General features: G+C 44.6%; 1 protein-coding gene across 1 annotated transcript; it reads right to left on the bottom strand.

Moving 5' to 3' along the window:
• Positions 1 to 1,239: 1,239 nt before the first annotated feature.
• LOC119319340 lies at positions 1,240 to 5,106 on the bottom strand. The gene is made up of 2 exons (XM_037593829.1): positions 4,598 to 5,106; positions 1,240 to 1,304 (listed from the first exon to the last, which is right to left on the bottom strand). Exons 1-2 carry the CDS (start codon positions 4,884 to 4,886, stop codon positions 1,282 to 1,284), a joined length of 312 nt encoding a protein of 103 aa, XP_037449726.1. The 5' UTR covers positions 4,887 to 5,106; the 3' UTR covers positions 1,240 to 1,281.
• Positions 5,107 to 20,236: the final 15,130 nt, after the last annotated feature.

The raw sequence follows: 20,236 nt of genomic DNA, 5'->3' as shown, positions 1-20,236 counted from the left end.
GGTGAGTTGTGTGGTAACCTCCTTGAGAGCCACCTCGGCTGTCTCAGCACGCTGTATCAGCAAGGTTTTTTCATCGGCCCGGGATTTTTTCTCCACACCAAAACTGGTCTTCAGTTTCTCTGCTTCAGATAGGCTCAACTGGAGTTTGGAGTCAGCATTCTTTATCTCAGTCTATTGAGCTGCCAGCCGGGTCTTTGCATCAATCAGTTGAGAACCCAATTCAGTTATGGCGGTCTACAGACATGCACAGGTGTGTCAAAAATTTATTCCAGTAAAGGTCATAATGATTAAAGTCCCAAGTGCTTTGTAATGCAACACCACTCGGCACTTGGGGGCTAATGTCTGCCAAAGCAATTTTTAAATGCAAAAATGACTCTTTTATGATTAAAGTCCCAAGTGTTTTACAAGTAACAATGCTTGGCACTTGGGGGCTAATGCATGATCTTAAGAAAGTTTTTTCATCTTGAGCCGGATAACAATATTTGTTTGGACTAATTCAAGACAGTTATGAAGTCAAGTACCGGCTCATTCATGATGAATTAAGCCGACCCTTGGGAACTACAGGTGAAATTTATGCTAATCCACTGGACTTAGGGAAAATCTAAGATAGAGCATCAACCTATATCACAAGTCTACAGATCATTCAGGTTCATCATAATCCGGAGACTTGGGGGCTGGCAGAACATATGTAAACTAATGAAAGCCGGAGAGCATATCTCATATTTCAGTTGCAGCTGTTTGACCATCTCAATTTCACAGTCATGGCTGTAATGCACATGACAGAGGTATCCAGATAGCACGTCACTAATACTTAGATGAGCATAGTGAGAGACGTCAAACCGCACTTTCTGCCTTTCCAAAGCCTCTTGCTTGACATAGTGCCTGGCTAGTACAGTTGGATTGCTCGGCTCAACGAATCTACTACTAGTGATTAGAATGTTGTTGTCAGAAGTCACCGGCGGGTTAGCTGAGCTGGACGGCCCAACGGTAGATGGATTGAGAATGGTCTTATTAACTCACGGCTCAGGAAGGTCTGATCGAACGTTGACAGCAGGGTCTTCTGGTGCTTCGGATTGTTCAGGAGAAGGAGTTGGTATTGTCGGTTCAGCGGTTTTTGGGTCTTCCGCCGGCTTAGTCACCCTGGCTTTCTTGGGCTTTGCTTGACCGTTAAGAAGAATTTCATGAGTCAGTATAATGGTACAGACTTAAAGATGCAGAAGAAAGATAATTTTTCTTTACCCAGGGGCAGTCTTGAAAGCCAGAAGTTGAGTTTGTGAAGAATCACCAGAAGAACGAGAAACCTCCTGTAAAAGTGACATCACAGTTAAGAGAGCAAGGAAATAGATTCATTGACAAAAGCAAAAGTCAAAGGTGAAATGTAACACCCACGATGCGGCTATATCTCCCACGTGTCGGAGCACGACTTAGAGGCATAACCGCACTGTAGGCATGTCGCAAGAGGGGTAATATTTACACATCCCATGTACTGAACAAGAAAGAGATAAAGAGTTGGCTTACAATCACCACTTCACACAATACATGAATATAGCATTACAACATCCAGAATACAAACAAGGTCCGACTACGGAACCAAAATAAAAGAAGACCACCCCTAATGCAAAGATCCCCGATCGCCCCAACTGGGCTCCACTACTGATCAACTGGAAACGGAACAACATAACGAACACGATATGCATCGAGCTCCTCCTTGAGCTCGGTTGCGTCACCTGCACGGTTATCAACGGCACCTGCAACTAGTTTTGGAAGTAATCTGTGAGTCACGGGGACTCAGCAATCTCACACCCTCGCAATCAAGACTATTTACGCTTATGGGTAGGGAAAAGGTATGAGATGGAGCTGCAGCAAGCACTAGCATATATGGTGGCTAACTTACACAAAAGAGAGCGAGAAGAGAAGGAAAAGCACGGTCATGAACTAGAAGTGATCAAGAAGTGATCCTGAAACTACTTAAGTTCAAGCATAACTCCAACACCGTGTTCACTTCCTGGACTCCGCCGAAAAGAGACCATCACGGCTATACACGCGGTTGATGTATTTTAATTAAGTCAAGTGTCAAGTTCTCTACAACCGGACATTAACAAATTCCCATCTGTCCATAACCGTGGGCACGGCTTTAGAAAGTTCAAAACCATGCAGGGGTGTCCCAACTTAGCCTATCACAAGCTCTCACGGTCAACGAAGGATATTCCTTCTAGCAAGAAGACCCGATCAGTCTCGGAATCCCGGTTACAAGACATTTCGACAATGGTAAAACAAGTCCAGCAAAGCCGCCCGGATGTGCCGACAAATCCCGATAGGAGCTGCACATATCTCATTCTCAGGGCACATCGGATGAACACTACGTACAGCTAAAACCAACCCTCAAGTTTCCCCGAGGTGGCGCTGCAAGTGGCTCCGTTTCGGACCAACACTTAGAGGAGCATTGGCCCGGGGGGGTTAAAATAAAGATGACCCTTGAGTCTGCAGAACCCAAGGGAAGGGATATATGGTGGTAGGTAGGCAAATGGTAAACCAAGGTCGGGCCTTGCTGGAGGAGTTTTATTCAAGGCGAACTGTCAAGGGGTTCCCATTATCACCCAACCGCATAAGGAACGCAAAATCAAGGAACATAACACCGGTATGACGGAAACTAGGGCAGCAAGAGTGGAACAAAACAACAGGCATAAGGCCGAGCCTTCCACCCTTTACCAATTATATATATGCATTAATTAAATAAGAGATATTGTGATATCCCAACAAATATCCATGTTCCAACATGGAACAAACTCCAAACTTCACCTTCAACTAGCAACGCTGTAAGAGGGGCTGAGCAAAACGGTAACATAGCCAAACAACGGTTTGCTAGGACAAGGTGGGTTAGAGGCTTGACATGGCAATATGGGAGGCATGATAAAGCATGTGGTAGGTATCGCGGCATAGACATAGCAATAGAGCGAGCAACTAGCAAGCAAAGATAGAAGTGATTTGGAGGGTATGGTCATCTTGCCTGAGATCCCGCAAGGAAGAAGAACGAGTCCATGAAGAAGACAAATGGACGAAGTCGAACGGATCCTCACAAACGCGACGTTATCGAAACTAACCCGAAGAAGTAACACCGGAAAGAAGCAAACAATATAGTAAACAACCATCACATAACATGGCATGATGCACAACCAAGTATGATGCATGTCCGATTTAAATATGCATGGCATGACAAAGTGCACAAACAACTCTACAAGTTAAGTGGAGCTCAATATGCAACGAGTTGCATATTGACGAAACACCACGTCAATTATTCAGTTCTCTCCCGTTTAGGTACCCAACAATATTAAATGTTGTTAAACATGGCAAGAGATGAAGCAAAAGTAAACTACACAATCTAAGCAATTTAAATGGGGGTAAAACCCCATATGCATTTAGCAAATTGGTGCAACAACAAAGTTAAACATTTAAATGTTATTATCATGATGCGGAGGACATGTTCAAGATTATGCAATTTTAAAGAAAATGTTGATAAGAGCATTATGAAGCATTTTGTCATCGTGGCCGAAACGAGAAGGGGTGCCACGACAACGATAACGGTGCCACGACAACGTTCCATTTTCGGAAACTCGATTGAGATGTCGGTGGAAAGGAAGAAGTGTGAAGGGAGCGTGCAAAAGATGGTAGGGTGATCCCGGTAACCAGGTTTCCACGGGTTAGCGGCAAACGAGGAGGACCGAGCAAGTGACAACTCGGACTCGGTGCAAACACAGGGTGCATCTCATACAACACAAGCATTCGTCCACAGGTCGGTCGTCTCGGGGTTATACCTTCAAAGCGTGCATTATCGGAGGGGTTCGAGTTCGATGCGGTGTAGGGGAAGTAGACATTCTCGCATGCTCTAGGGTCAAGGGTAGAGGTTCTCGCGATCTCGACGACGGTACTGGTACATGTTTATCGTAGATGTTCATGTCATCGGTGTCGTGGTACTTGGGTCTTCGAACTTCCCGGTCCCGTTCTTGCGACGGTAGTCGTTCACGTTAGTTCGGAGAGGTACTTGATGACTCCAACGTCTTTGAGGCGACGGTAGTGGTACACATGAAGGTAGTCGAACTTGATGGATCCGAGGGCTCCGGGCGTCGTGCACCGTTCGTAGACGTTTGGATCGAGGGTAGCGGTACTTAGTATCTTGTGGAACTTCACGGTTCGTCGTGGTACTTGGTGACATGCACGAGATGATAGTTGTACACGTTCGTAGAGGTACTTGGCGTCCGGTGCGGTACTTGGCGAATCCAAGACGTAGAGGTACACTTGTTGAAGCAGAACTTGACGAAATCCATCTGGAGGTGCAACACGATGGTCTTGATGAATCGTAGTCGAACTTGGCGGTCTGTATAGTCAATGTAGATGAACTTGGCGACAGTTATGCTTGTGCTCACGAAACGGCAAAGAGACACAGCAGCAAAGCTGCTGCTCGGGGATGTCGTGGTCGGTCACGCAGAGGCTGGAGATGGCAGAACGGCAAGAGGACGCAGGCGAGGTGCAGGAAGCGGAGCAGGGTCGAGCGGCGCTGGAAACGAACCCGAAAAAAAGAGAAGGGAGGGGCGGAACTCACCGGGGCAACGTGCGGGTGCAGAGGCGGCCATGGTTGGCGAAACAGCGAGGCGGAGGCGGATGGCAGCGGAGCAGGGAACGTGGTGCGGCAACGACAGGGGCACGGCGCTGGTCGTGGTCGCCGGCGCGATGATACGGCACGGACGCCGTGGCAGGGAGGCGGCGAGCTTGAAGCCGAACGGAGGGAGGAGGAGGCGCGAGGAGGTGAAGCAGAGGACAGTGAGGCCGGAGGAACTGGCAGGACTCGGCGGCGACTTGCTTCTGGCAGCGCACTCCAGCGAGGCCGGCATCAGGCCGCGTGGGAAAAGCAGCAAGGGGGGTGGCGGCACGGAGAAGCGGGAGGAGAGGCGCCGCGGGAGGAATTGGCGCAGGGGGGCCAGTGATGCAGGAACCGGGAGCTGTGGCGGCGGGCAGAGTGAAAGAGAGGAGGAGATGGGATCGAGACGAGCGAGGGTCTCCTGTGGCGGCGCGCGAGGAGGAAGACGAGGGAAGGGAGAGATCGATCGGACAAGAGGCGGCGGCAGGGGAGAGATGGGATCGAGGGGTGAGGCCGAGGCCTAGGGTTAGGGGCGCGCGGGCTGCTGGGCCTAGCAGGCCGCGAAGCGAGATGGCCTAAGGGGAAAGGTTGGGCCGGCGCAGGAGGTAGGGAGGCCCAGGCTGCTGGGCTAGGCTTCTCTCTTCCCCTCTTAAAATTACTTTAACAGAAAACATTAGAGAGAAAGGAAAAAAAAGAAGATGGGTTTAGGGAACGAATTTGAGCATGCGGGTAATTTTTCTGGACTCACAAAAACGTGCATGTTTACAGAAAAATAGAAGTGGCAAGATTGAAAGATCTGGATTCAAATCCATTTGAAAAATTCAAATGGTTTGAGTAAGTTCAAGGTTTTGCAGAGTCCAAAAAATGTTGGGAATTTTGGTGGAGCTCGGGAAAGATGAAAGAATTTGCGGCAAAGTTGGAGGCCAAGAATTGAGAAGGAAAAAGGCATGGAACTTAACTGTAAGTGTGTTATGGTGATTCCAAATTAATGGAATATTTATAATATAGCTCCCTAATAATAGTAGGAGACTTTTATATGTTCTAAAGAGAATTTCACCATGTGAACTCCCTCGATTTAAATGGATCAAGGATCCATGCCATTTATTTAGTTGAGTTAAAATAAATGACATGATCGCATGATGACATGATGCAATGCACAAATGCAAAGATGAATGCAACAGACGAAACAAATTACCCGACAAAACTCGGAAAACCAAGGAAGACATCTGAAGCTCCGGTCTTGGGGCGTTACATGAAAGAAACCTCATTCTGGCGTTTCCGGGGAGTTTTCGGTAAGCCGGAGGGTAGTTCATTATCTTCACTGGTCCGGGCCTGATGGCGGCTCTCATGTTGTTGTTTTTTCAAAAGAAAATGAGGATCCAAATAAGCCAAAGGGTGTGAAAACCTTACTTTCGGAGTTACCAGTTGAGGTTTCTGTCTTGGCAAAGGTTCTGGGCCAGAGGAAATAGTTACCTCTTCTTCTACTGCCTGGCTGGCCCCCGTGTCATCCTGGCAATAGTCAGTGTCAATAAGGTTGTTAAAAAGCAGGCCAAGAGAGTCAAGGGCTACCTCCGACTCAGAAACATCATCCAGCTTGAACATATCAGAAGCGGTTCTTTTTTTCTTGGATTTTCGGGTTGTCTTCTTGGCGGCTATGGCGGCGGCTCTAGCCTTCTTGGCAGCTTCATCATCATATTTGGCCTTCCAAAAGTCAGATTTGGCCTGTAGGCAAATAACAGGTTTAAAGTCATTCAAGTACTTAACTACTGAAGGAAAAAGGGGGTCAAGGGGATTTACCTCTGGTGCCGGATTAAGTTTGCAGAAAGGATTCAATCCAACTTTATTGCAGTCCTCGTATTTACTGTTTACGAGGGTGGTTGACATTTCAACAATGGCTTCTTTAGTCACTTGTACAGAACTATGACGCAGAGGGTCATCTGGTCCTCCGGCATAGTTATACATCAAGTCAGAGCGGAGGCTCAGAGGGATGACCCGCCATGCGATCCAACAACGGATCAAGTCAACTCCAGTTATGCCGTTTCCCAACAAGGCTTGAATCCTTTTGATGCTTGGGATGAGCTTCTTACGTTCAGCGGCAGTAGGCTTGTCCGGGAGTAAAAACTTAGAGTCAAGGCGCTCCGTGCGATAACCCGGCATTGGTTTTTCATCAGCTGGCGACGTGTCTTTGCAATAAAACCAAGTTTGGTCCCAATCCTTGGGATGGCTTGGTAAGACTACTAAGGGAAAGACAGCACCCTGTCGGCGCTGAATCGAAATTCCACCAAGTTCCAGGCTGGGGCCGTTGGTGTATTCATTCTGGCGGTTCAAGTAGAAATACTCTCTGAAGAGTTCAACAGTAGGTTCTTCTTGAAGATAAACCTCACAGAGAACTTGAAAATTGCAGATGTTTGATATGGAATTCGGTCCAAGGTCTTGTGGATGAAGCTTGAAGAAATGTAGAACATCTCTAAAGAATTTTGAGCCGGGTGGTGAAAAACCCCGGTTCATATGATCAGTAAAAATGATGACTTCGCCGTCCTTGCGCTGAGGTCTTTCTTCGGCCGGGTCAGGAGCGCGGTAAGACATAATGTTCTTCTCCGATAAAATCCAATGGTAACGAAATCCTTCAGAGTGGCGTCAGTGACTGTGGAAGGGACCCAATTGCAAATTGTTGTCGTCTTTAGCGGCATGGTGAGAAGACGAGCTAAAAAGGAAGTAATTTGTCGGCTTAAATTAAATGGTGGAATCACAGGTTAATGTTATAATACAGATGCGTAATGGCGGCTTAAATAAGGGCTAATGATATATGAAGGAAAAATGAGCCGACATGATAAGCCGCCATGACTAAAGGTATTCAAAAGTTGCCAACGACAAAACAAATTGGCTAAGTATTGAGATGAACAAGTTTCACAGGAGTTCCATACTTCTTTTGGATCAAGAGAGGATGCGGTGGAGAAACTACGAAGAATCCATGATGAACAACGAAGAACACCGACGAACTTGCAAACCCTAATGCGGATCTAAGGTGCGGAAAGGCAAAAATTTACGGATGCAAATCTACTGCGGATGGGTCGCCGCCGTTCTCTAGACAAGCTCAGGGTGATGCAGCGGCCAAGGTTGAGGACGACGGTGAGCACTACGGCGGTGGTGGAGCTCGAGCGATAGAGGGGTTGCGAGAGAAGGAAGAAGAAGAATGAGAAAGACCGGTCATGCCTATTTATAAGGAGATAGGTGAACAGGCAGGCACGAAAATCGAGGACGGCCAAAATAATGATTATCCAACTAAATGGACGCCTCGATTTTCGGAAGACATTTAAGATAAGGATCCATTAAAGATAACGTCGTGGCGGGTTTCCAAATTTTCTTAAGGTGACGTCATGGCGGGTTCCAGAGCTTTTACAAGCAGTGGAAGATGGATTTCGTCAAAGTATTGAAGATTGACATGAACAAAGTTCAAATCAAACCTGGGGCCTAATGTTGGGGATATGACTACCAGGTATGACCCGCCCAGGAGGGGTCGGGTCAATCACAATGACGGGTTACTTAAAGGAAGCCCGAAGAGTATACAAGGTGACGGTTTATGGTAAGGCTTGTAGTAGGCCCAAGCCCAGAGGCGGCTTAAGGCCCGTAAGTGTAAACCGCCATGTATGAATAAGACTTGTAAAGTAAGGCATGTAAAGATGTCATCGAGCCGGACACGTTGTAGGAGCTGGCTGGGACTCTGTAGGCCGCAGGGCATCAACCCGTGTATATAAGGGGACGACCCGATGGCGGCTTAGGGCAGGTAACATCAAATCAAGAGCCGGGCTTAGCGTATTTGCTCCCTGGTCATGGAAACCCTAGCAATATCATCAAGAATTGGATTAGGCCTTTACCTTCATCATAAGGGGCCGAACTAGTATAAACCCTCGTGTCCTTTGTCCTGATTAACCCCTTTAAGCTTCCTAGTTGCGATGGCTCCACGACTAAGTCCTTTCACTAGGACATCTGCCGTGACAATTCCACGACACAAGGCTCTAAGGATCTTCTTGGTAACGAATTTGTCGGTCATCTCTTCACTCCCTAAGACGGCAATCTCATTTGTGATGAGAGCAAGCCTAGAGTACATTTCAGCGACTCCTTCACCATCCTTCATCTTGAACTTGTCAAGTTGACTTTGAAGCACATCCAACTTGGATTCCTTGACGGACTCGGTACCTTCATGCATATCAACTAAAGTATCCCAAATTTCCTTTGCATTCTCAAGATGGTTGATTTTTTTGAATTCCACAATCCATTGAAGAGAATATCGCAAGCTTGAGCATTGTATTGCATCATCTTCAATTCTTCTGCAGTCGCTTCATGATCCGGTTCTTTACCATCTTCAAAGAAATCACCTTGCAAGCCAACACGCACAACAGCCCCAACGGCAGGGTTATGACCAAGAATATGCATTTTCATCTTATGCTTCCAACTAGCAAAATTTGTACCATCAAAATAAGGACCTCTACGGTGATAGTTACCCTCACTAGACACCATACTCTCCTAGGTTGTGAAACCAAGGCTATGATCACCAAAGCTATGGAAATCAAGACTAGTGGAGACCAAAGCTCTGATACCAGTTGTAGGATCAAAAGTGCGTCCAGAGGGGGGTGATTAGACTACTTGACCAAATAAAAATCTATCCTTTTCCCAATTTTAGTTGTGGGCAGATTTTAGCAATTAGCACAATTCAAGCAATCAATCTACACATGCAATTCTAAGAGTATAGCAGCGGAATATCAAACATTGCATATGAAGGTAAAGGAAAGGATTTGGAGAAGGCAAACACAATGGAGACACAGAGACTTTTGGCGTGGTTCCGATAGGTGGTGCTGTCGTGCGTCCATGTTGATGGAGACTTCAGCCCACGAAGGGTAACGTCTGCGTGAGTCCACGGAGGGCTCCACCCAAGAAGGGTCCATGAAGAAACAACCTTGTCTGTCCCTCCATGGCCATTGTCCACGAAGGACTTGCCTCACTCAGGTAGATCTTCATGAAGTAGGCGATCTCCTTGCCCTTACAAACTTCTTGGTTCAACTCCACATCATGATGGAGGCTCCCAAGCGACACCTAACCAATCCAGGAGACATCACTCTCCAAAAGGTAATAGATGGTGTGTAGATGATGAACTCCTTGCTCTTGTGCTTCAAATGATAGTCTCCCCAACACTCAACTCTCTCTCACACAGATTTGTCTATGGTGGAAGAAGGATTTGAGTGGAAAGCAACTTGGGGAAGGCTAGAGATCAAGGTTCAAATGGTTGGAATGGAATCTCTTTATCTAAACACATGAGTAGGTGGTTATCTCTCTAAAAATTAATGGTGGAAGTGTAGACACGTTCTGATGGCTCTCCTTTATGAGGAAGAAGGGGTGGAGGGGTATATATAGCCTCCACACAAAATCCAACCGTTGCACACTTTGGACTCATCTCGGTGGCACCGATTAGGAAACTCGATGGCACCGATCTGTTCAAAAATATGAACGTGAGGAATCTTGGTGGGACCGACTGAAACAACTCTGGGGGCGATGTGCTAGGGCTTAGGGCAAACATCATCTCGGTGGCCCGATTGCGTCAACTCAGTGGGACCAAAGTGAAGCAATAAGCAACAGAGAGTCTGTCAAGCCAACTCGGTGAGAACGATTGCATAAACTTGGTGGGACCAAAGTAAATGTAATAGATCACAGAGCGCTACCAAGTCCATCTCGGTAGGACCGATATCCATATCGGTCCGACTGAAACGTTAGGGTTTCTAGCAGTGGCTATGTCAAATGAACTCGATGGCTTCGGGTAGAAAGAATCGATGGGGTCGAGTCTGGAATTAGGGTTTGGACATATTTGGATGTAGAAAATGGCTGAGGGTTTTGGAGCAATATCACTAAGCACTTTGAGTAAGTAGAGCATTAAGCAACACCTCATCCCCTTTTAATAGTATTGGCTTTTGTAGTGACCAGACCTCAAGCGGTCCGATCTCTGTGCTCCGGTGTCATCCTTGGATCTGTAATGCTGACACCACACAGTACTTGAAGGATTTATAACAGAGTAGCAATCACACACTTATTACATCGAGTGTCTCAAAAGAGACTTATTACAATAAATGTGGCATAAGGCCGTCTAATAACGATAACAGCGGAAGGCTTGGAAGATAAGTGAGTCCATCAACTCCAACGGCATCACTGAGTATAGAACCACGACCTAACAGCACCTTACTCGTCGTCTGAAAAGTCTGCAACATGAACGTTGCAGCCCGAAACGGGTCATCACATGGAATATGCTCGCAATGTAACACATAGAGAGCAATGAAAGAATAAGACTATACTACATGCATATTTGGCTGGTGGAAAGCTCTATGGTTACAATTTTGCATAAAGCCAATTTTTCCCTACTGCAAAGGAATACATTTTATTTAACTATCATGGTGGTTGTTAAACATTGAGAGTGTAAACACCCTCTCAATCCCAATTAAGCATCATCATTAAAAACCCAACAAAATTAATTAGAGTAACATGATGAGATTCACATGATAATCCAAGTACTAGATACTTAAGATGTCCATAACCGGGGACACGGCTAACCATGATTAGTTTATACACTCTGCAGAGGTTTGCGCACTTTTCCCCACAAGACTCGATCTCCTCCGTTGGGATTCTCGCACTACATGATGTTTGAGAAACGGATGACCGAGACATAGTCTTTCAGAAGCGCTCACACCTTACAAACGGGTAGACCGTTACACCTACTTTCCCCTACATTTGCTAGTCTACCACTGTAAGAGTTCGCACAACTTAGTCAACTATGCTAGAGCCCATAGTAGCTTGTGGCTGCACACGAAAGTTTCTAGTATGAATAATCTCATGATCCCTTTGAGCCTAGGTGGCGGTCCAAAAGAAAACAGGCAATCGCTGGAATATCCAGGTGCCTCAATCCACCCAGATGTGTGTTTAAGTTGCCACCTTAGATAAACCATTAATTTAACAATCTCACATCTCTCATGGATACACTCACCCAATCCACGTCTACTAGCATAGCATGGCAATATAAGCAAACGTAAAAGTAACTCCCAAAAGTTTGATAATCAAACAGGTAATAGGTGCTACCTCATCTACTTCCCAAACCCGCAATTTAATTAGATCCTAATCATGCAATGTGTGAGGATTGATCTAATGCAATAAAAACTGGGTAATAGGAAGTATGATCAAAGTGTTACTTGCCTTGCTAATGATCCGCAAAACCTAGCGATTCGAAGTAGCAAGCGGCGCACTCCGGGTACTCTATTGCAAACAAACAAGCATACAATAAGTACTCAACTAATGCACATGTAAAACTCAAATAAGAGATCTAACCAGAAAGTTCAACTTAAGAACTCCGGTTGGCAAAAAGAATCAAATCGAACGAAGCAACGGAAGACAAACGGCAAAAGAAACAGGCTTCGCTTACTATTCTGGATCTAGGTCAAATTTTATAGAGGCAAAAACTTGTTTGAGTTGGTTAATCGGAAAGAGGGTTTCGAGACGAAACTCCAGGCGCTTGAATCGCCTGATTCTGATAAACGAGCGAAAAGTTATACTAGAACGAACATCGGATCAGAAATCGAGATCAGAAAAATCGCGGAATAAATCCGAGAAAAAGAAAAACGACGAACAAATTAACGAACGAACGTTCGTTATCTGGAACTAAATGAAGAACGCGTTCGTTAAAACGAACGAACGAGCGAACGCTCGCTAATTAACCTAAACCGAAAAAAACCGATCTACTAAAAAAACGGAAACTAAAAACCGAAAATAAATCGGACGGTTTTTCAAGGAAAACCGGCGGCGGCGGCGGAGTCGACCTCGTCGGCGGCGGCAGCAGGCGGCAGCGCGGGCGGCTTAGGGTTAGGGTTTGGGAGCGGGTGGCGGCTTGGGCTGGTTCGGCCCCGGTGGCGCGCTATATAAAGGCCTCCGGCCGGCGGAGTCCTAGCCGAACACGGCCCAAGGTCGGTTCAGACTTTTTTTAAAATAATTACGCTCAGAAAAAAAAAAGAAATACTAAACGGACTCCAAAATTCCCGAAATAAATTTTCCCCGGCTTCTAAAATCAAGCCGCACAGGATGAACATTTATTTGGGGCCTGAATGCAATTTTTAAAAATGCGCATTTTTCCTAAATTCAAATAAAATAGCAAATAAATCCAAAATAAAACCTTATTTGATTTTATTATTAAATCCTCAATATTTCTTTATTTTGGGAAAGTCATTTTATTCCCTCTCTCATATTTTTATAATAGAAATAATTAGAGATAAAATAAATAAAATCAAATGATCCTATTTTCAAAATTTGAGAAAACTCAAATATGAGAATAACGATATCCCCAACTCTCTCCGAGGGTCCTTGAGTTGCGTAGAATTTCTAAGATCAACCAAAATGCAAATAAATATGATATGAAATGATGATCTAATGTATAACATTCCAAATTGAAAATTTGGAATGTTACAGCTTTCCTATGGACTCAATGTGATTTTGGATCACTTAAATAGACATGAAGAGTCTTGAGCTTTTGCCAATCTTTGTCCTTGGCATTTTGAGGGGTCCACATCTCTAGTCCATGCCATGCCAATCATTGAACATCCTGAAATATTTATCTTGAATGAATATTAGTTCAATGAGCTATATATTGTTATGAATTACCAAAACCACCCGGGGATTAGTTGCACTTTCAAGAGGTAGGTACGATGAGAGGGCTGCCGGACATAGGGAAGACATGTCGTGGGAGCAGTGATTCGCCGCAGTCGGCATTAGACTAGTTTTAGCCTAGTCAGTATAGTTTAGTTAAAATATGTCTGAAATGTAAATGTTTTCGTCCGATTTATATGAAAATCATCTGGTTTTCATGTAATTCGTCTGGTTAGTCGAAATCCAGCTTGAAATGTATGCGGTTAGCTTTGGATGGCTGGTTCCCGCATCCATGTCCGTGGACGGATGCAGTGTCTAGTTTGCGGGTCAACATTGGAGATGCCCTTACTACACTATGAACAAGAGGGTAAAAACAGGAAAGAGAAATATATTAAGTTAGTAGATAAGGTGCTTGAGCAGCAAAGTCTTATCGAGAGTTCCGAAGTCATCTCTACAAATATGACCTGCGCAACAAGTGCGGTGCAAATGCTCTCTATCATATATGTAATCTACTCTTCATATGCATAACTGGGTGGTCCCGGTACATAACATGGTCTACTCATGGGCATACTTCATGCCACATACTCCACTACTGAAGTTTCCCCATGCCGGTTCTCACTACAATGATTAAGGGTTTACCCTTTAACACAAGCAGATGTGAGTTAACCTGTTACCCCCCTATCAATTGCAAAGGCGCGAATTCCCAACATAATTATCTATTATTCGATGGCACCGGTCCCTCTACATTAACAATAGCAACTTCACGGTCAATCATAGCGATAATGCGATTGAGGCCTCCTCTCTACATTCCTGAAGGATACTAACTCAAACATGAAGTAAAAAGATATTGGACCACATGGAAGTAAATAAATCTAATCGTAAAGAGTTCATCCCTATCCCTAAGAACAAGCGCAACTACTCAAACATGTTAATGGTACACATAGAGGAGAAGGTATGTTACAAACCAACATCGAGCCGGAGCCGGTGAAGGGAGAAGGCATGGCGGTGATGGAGATGGCGGCACCGACAGCGATGGTGGTGACGGTGGCGCTGACCATGGTGGTGATGGAGGCGGTACCGGTGATGACGGCGCGGTGGAGAACTCACCGACCCAAAGGCCAGGGCTCGCGGTGGTGGAGCCTCCTCTTCTTATTCTTGATGAGGTGGAGATGGAGCAGCAATAGAGATGGATATGGATGTGTGGGTGATGGATGAGATGAGAAGGTCGTGATGAGGGTTGGAGGTGCATATATAGCATGCCTCATTAGTCTCCTCCATTGGTGTGATGCATCCAAGGGCTCAGGATGAGCCTTATCCTTTACCAAACCATTCCTTATTGTCCAAGGATCACGTGGAAGCAAACAGAGACGAAATCAGTGAAGAATTGCTCTGGAATGACAACTTTTAGTGCTGATTTCACCTGGTAGGATCTCCGGTATGACCGTGAGCGGTCATACCACACGCGGTCTTGCGCCCTCGACTCCTTCGGTATTTTGGTAATCATTTCTTCATACAGACTCCGATGTTGAAGTTTTTTAGCTCGTTTGATTCACGACAGCGACACAGACACGCCAATGGTATTAGGTATTAATTTGGAGCACTTTGTAAAAATATCATTTTCCCCCTCTCCGAAACGCCCAAGTCTGGTACCGAAAGTCCCCCTTATTGAACCCATCTTTGATCCGTTCATCGTGCTTGGTCCTAGAGTGCTCCAAAACACCTGTACACACAACAAAACAAGCAAAACTAAATAAATCCACTAATGTGCAATGCTCACAACAAAAAGTGCAAAAACCAGAAATCATGCATAACTGACACATATTTGGTTCAATGGGGCATGACATATAAAGAGAACATGCAACAAATGAGCCCTAAAAATGCGCAAAATATAGAGCCATCAAGACAACGATCCTTGTCATCCTTTTTAGACATACATCAAAGGATGAGATCGCTAGTTGAACCCATTATATGTCTGCTCACAACTGGGACCTAATGGTCATGGAGATGCATAGTGGCATTTTAGGGGCTTTTTACAAGCCATGTTGTCACAACATGCGATCAGTATGCATAGTGGCTTTTTTGGGGGTTTTACGAGCCATGCTTTCACGCCACCCAAGCGAAGTATAGTTCATGTACAAGAACTAAACCATATGTGAACACTTTGACCAAGTTGTATATGACCACAAATGAGAATTGAATTGCACATGCACGCTCCGACAAGTTCTGGCACTAGTTTTCTTTTTATAATTTTCAACTTTCAGCACCAAACTGCACATCTTATGCAACTTCATGTACCAACTTCGACACCAAGAATCAGTCTAAATACAATTCCTATTGTCGGAGCGCTGGGTCATGGCTTGGGTGGCATTGCTTTCAGGAGGAATTTGTCCCCTACAGAAGCTATCAGCTGGGAGCTGCTTAACGTGCAAGTGACCACGCGTCTCTCTCCCCTAGGGCCGATGATGTGTCTTCACAGATTGCGGCTTCAAGGTGTTATTCAATGAAATTCCTCTAAAAAATTCCTTGCGGGGCAAGGGGTTTCCCTCCCAAAGGTGCTTTGGAGTGTGGTGTTGCCATTGAAAATTAAAAAATCCAAGTGAAGGGCAATAGGCTTCCCTCGTATCATAACATTGCAAGATAAATGGACCTTCCAATGGGGAATGCGCTCTTTGCGGTTCACGGGAGGACTCAAATTACATTTTCTTTCACTGTGCCCTTTCTAGGCTTGGTTAGAGTTGTGTTAGGGGGCAATGGGCTCGATCTAGAATCCTCAGTTCGTGACAGAGCTGATGAGCCTTCTCCCAGGGTTGCAAGGCTTTCGGTAGTGCCTCATCTAGCATCATGTTGTAGTGCTATTATTGTAAGGGTCACGATCGATCTACGAAGAGGAACTAGGGTTCATGGAGAAATGGGGAATTCGGTAGTGTGCTTTTCCTCCCAACCCCCTCACTGCTACAGTTAGATTACAATCGGCCGGAGCCGCTGTCCAAACCAAGTCAATTCGAACGTTACAGAGTTGTATTTAACTACCGAGTCCACTCTGGGCTGCCGTTCCACCTGGGCTTCGTCTTTGTTCGAGTGGGCCGCGTCGCAGGCCCACTCGAAGCCTTGGTCCTTGTCGTTGCTTCCTCGCTTGCTGGATGGTGAACAGTATCTGAACTTGTTGTCGCTTGGTGTCGATCTTTAGTACTCTTCACCCGTGGGTGAGCGTCGCTGAAAACCCTCCCTCCTTGAGAGTCGCTTTGTCCTCAAGCCGGAGCATGGGAAACTGTCGCTTGAGAAACTCCAAATCTTCCAAAGTGGCATCAGCTGGTGAAGAATCGAACCAATGGACTATTCCTCAGACGATAGTACGGTGACCAACCTGGCACACCTTTCTCTGCAAAACTTGGACTGGAACTTGAAGTGCAACTTGAGGTGTAGGCAATGATTGACTGGCAACAACTTCTCGCGGCAAAAAACGTTTCAACTGTGAAACATGAAACACAAGATGCAAACGGCTGGTTGCGGGAAGATCCAACTTTATATGCTCTGTCCCCTATCTTTTCCAAGACTTGGAATGGCCCATAAAACTTGAAAGCAAGTTTATGGTTCGCTCTAGAGTACAACGACAATTGAGCATATGGTTGCATCTTCAAGAACACTTGATCTCCTATTGCAAAACTTATTTCAGGCCTTTTCTTGTCAGCTTGACTTTTCATGTGTTGTTACCCTCAACAAGTGTTGTCTAGCTGTCTCTATAATTGCTTGACGAGATTGCAACCATTCTTGCATTTCCACTGGTGCAATTGTATCAGACTCACTAACACCAAAATATCTTGGAGTGTACCCATAGAGTATTTCAAAAGGAGACTTCCCTAGAGCAGAATGCCAGTTGGAATTATACCAAAATTCACATAATGAAAACCACTTACTCCATTTGTGAGGTTGAGCACTAATGAAACATCTGAGATAACACTCCACCTGTTGGTTAACTCTTTCAGTCTGCCCATCTGTCTCATGATGATTTGGTGTGCACATGTTCAATCGAGTCCCAGTTCTAGCAACCAACAGCTTCTAAAAATTACTAGTGAAAATTGGATCTCTATCAGAGATAATAAACTTTGAAGTTCCATGCAATTTATATACATTATCCAAAAACACCTCTACCACTTTCTGAGCATTAAAAGAATGCCTCAAAGGAATAAAATGACCATACTTGGAAAACTTATCAATTACCACCAAAATGCAGTTAAATTGAGAAGACCGAGGAAGATCACTGATGAAATCCATAGAAATAGTGTCCCAAGCCTGGTGTGGCACAGGCAATGGAGATAACAATCCAGGATAAGGGACTCTCTCAGGTTTAGCTTTCTGACAAATCAAGCAGGACTACACCTGAGTCAAGATGAATTTCTTCATACCATGCCAAGAAAATATGGCATGAATTATTTTGTATGTAATTGGGAAACCTGAATGCCCACCCAAGGGACTATCATGGAAAGCAACAAAAAAATCTGATGCAAGGCAGGAACAGAACCCACCCATATGCTCTGCTTATATTTCAGTAATCCATTCACCAGGCTGTATAGCTAATTGCTGCATTATACCTAGAGCTTTCTCATCTTGCTGATAACTATTTATGATTTCAAGCAACCAAGCAGGTTGATTACTGGAGATTAAGAAAAGTTTGGACTGATCTAGAGGTCTTCTAGACAAAGCATTAGCTGCAGTATTCTCTGCACCTTGTTTGTACTGAATTTGGTAGTTCACTCCCAGCAATTTAGTAAGACATTTCTTCTGCCATACTGTATGTAATCTCTGATCTTGCAGATGAGGCAAGCTTATTTGATCTGTTTTGATAGTGAAATGATGTAATTGCAGATAAGGCCTCCATTTATCCACTTCTAACAAGATAGCCAGATATTCCTTTTCATACACTGAGGGAGCTCTATTCTTGGGTCCCAATGTTTTGCTGACAAATGCTACTGGGTGACCTTGTTGCATGAGAACTGCACCAATACCATATTCACAAGCATCAGTCTCAATCATGAAAGGTTTAGTAAAATCTGGTAAAGCCAGGACAGGAGCAGACACTAGTGCCTGTTTTAGTGTTACAAAAGCTTCATCTGTTATACTGGTCCACACAAAAGGAACTCCCTTCTTAAGCAATTCAGTCAATGGTCTTGCAATAATCCCATGGTGCTTAATAAACTTTCGGTAATAACCACTCAACCCAAGGAAACCCCTCACCTCCTTCACATTAAGTGGAGTAGGCCATTGTTGAACAACTACTCCCTCCGTTCACTTTTGTAAGTCATTTTAGACAACTCAAAATGGGTTGTTTTGTACATTGTCTGACATGTCTTCAAGGTCTTATAAAAGTGAACAGAGGGAGTACTATCTTATCAGGATCAGTAGAAACCCCCTCTGCTGAAATAACATGCCCCGGGTATGCTATCTTAGGTTGAGCAAAATCACATTTAGACATCTTCACCTTCCACTGCTCCTTATGCAGGATAGACAACACCTTATCTAAATGCTCCCAATGCTCCCTCAATGTTTTACTGAATACCAATATATCATCAAAGAATACTAATGCACATTTCCTCAAAACAGGGGAAAGATCATAATTCATTGTCCCCTAAAATGTTCCTGGTGCTCCTGACAGACCCATGCCCATCACATTAAATTCATAATGTCCATTATGAGTCTGAAAGGCTGTTTTGTATTCTTCTCCTGGTGCTAATCTGGTCTGATAATATCCAGCTTTCAAATCCAATTTGGAAAACCAGCAAGCTCCTGCTAATTCATCCAGAAGTTCATCTATAACAGGAACTGGATATTTACTTTTCAATGTGATAGCATTGAGATGTCTGTAATCAATCACCATTCTCCAAGTGCCCTCTTCCTTTTTCTTGACCAACAACACAAGAGAAGAGAAGGCATTGTTGCTATGTATGATCATCCCTGAGCCCAACAGTTCTTTGATTTGTTTCTCCAACTCACCTTTTAGATGTGGAGCAATCCTATAAGGTCTCACAGATACTGGTGTTGCTCTAGGAATCAGTGTAATAGTATGATCTTTCAGTCTTCTGGGTGGTAATGTGGTAGGAGTTTCAAACACTACATCATGCTTATCCAACAACACCTGCAATTCTGGATGTTTCACTTTTTCTTCTACAGGTCTGATTAAAGAAATAGAGAACACTGTAATAGCAACATCTTCAGGCAACAATCCTTGCAAAGTAACCACTGTACCTTGATAAGAGAAGGACATCCACTTCTACACCCAATCCACTTACATAGGACTATGCTGAGCAAGCCAGTCCAAACCAATGATTCCATCATAATTGGCCAAAGGTAACAGTCTGAAGGTAGTAGCAAACTCTGCCTGACCATAGCTCCATGAACAGTGTTTCAACACAGAATCACATTGCAGTGTGCCCCCACTAGCTACAGCCACTGAAACAGGAGTATGTGACTGAACATTAGTTAATCTATGTTGCAAGTTACTGTCAATGAAAGAGTGTGTACTGCCTGAATCAACCAAAAAATTAGTTCCATGCCTTGTATCTCAATCAAGAGCTGCAGAGTTGGTGCACAAGATTGTCTTCCTACAACAGCAGCAGACAAGTGCATACTACACACATACATTTGATCCTGATTCTGATCACTGCTACCAGATGGCTTTGATTCTTCTGACTGAATATGATCAATAAGCTCCTGAACTATATGCAACTGGACTGACGACTTGCATACATGATCTTTAGACCATTTTTCAGCACAAACAAAACAAAGGCCCTTGGACTTACGAAAATTTCTCAGAGCAGACCATTTATCTTCAGTCTGAACTGGTTTCTAACGTCCAAACTAAGTTTGTCTTCAGAGCTATGATGCTTATAAGGTGGCAGTGGCAATGGCATAGGCCTCGATTTAGCAGCAGAGACATGA

This window comes from Triticum dicoccoides, chromosome 6A (assembly GCF_002162155.2).
Source record: "Triticum dicoccoides isolate Atlit2015 ecotype Zavitan chromosome 6A, WEW_v2.0, whole genome shotgun sequence".
Lineage (NCBI taxonomy): Eukaryota > Viridiplantae > Streptophyta > Magnoliopsida > Poales > Poaceae > Triticum > Triticum dicoccoides.
This window is presented reverse-complemented; position numbering and strand designations above follow the sequence as displayed.

Excerpts from the sequence above, each read along its gene's own strand:
- LOC119319340 (XM_037593829.1), bottom strand. The coding sequence starts at position 4,886 with ATGCCGGCCTCGCTGGAGTGCGCTGCCAGAAGCAAGTCGCCGCCGAGT. Across the intron at positions 1,305-4,597 it reads TGCACCCGCACGTTGCCCCG|GAGGTTTCTCGTTCTTCTGG; the intron begins GTGAGTTCCGCC and ends TCACTTTTACAG.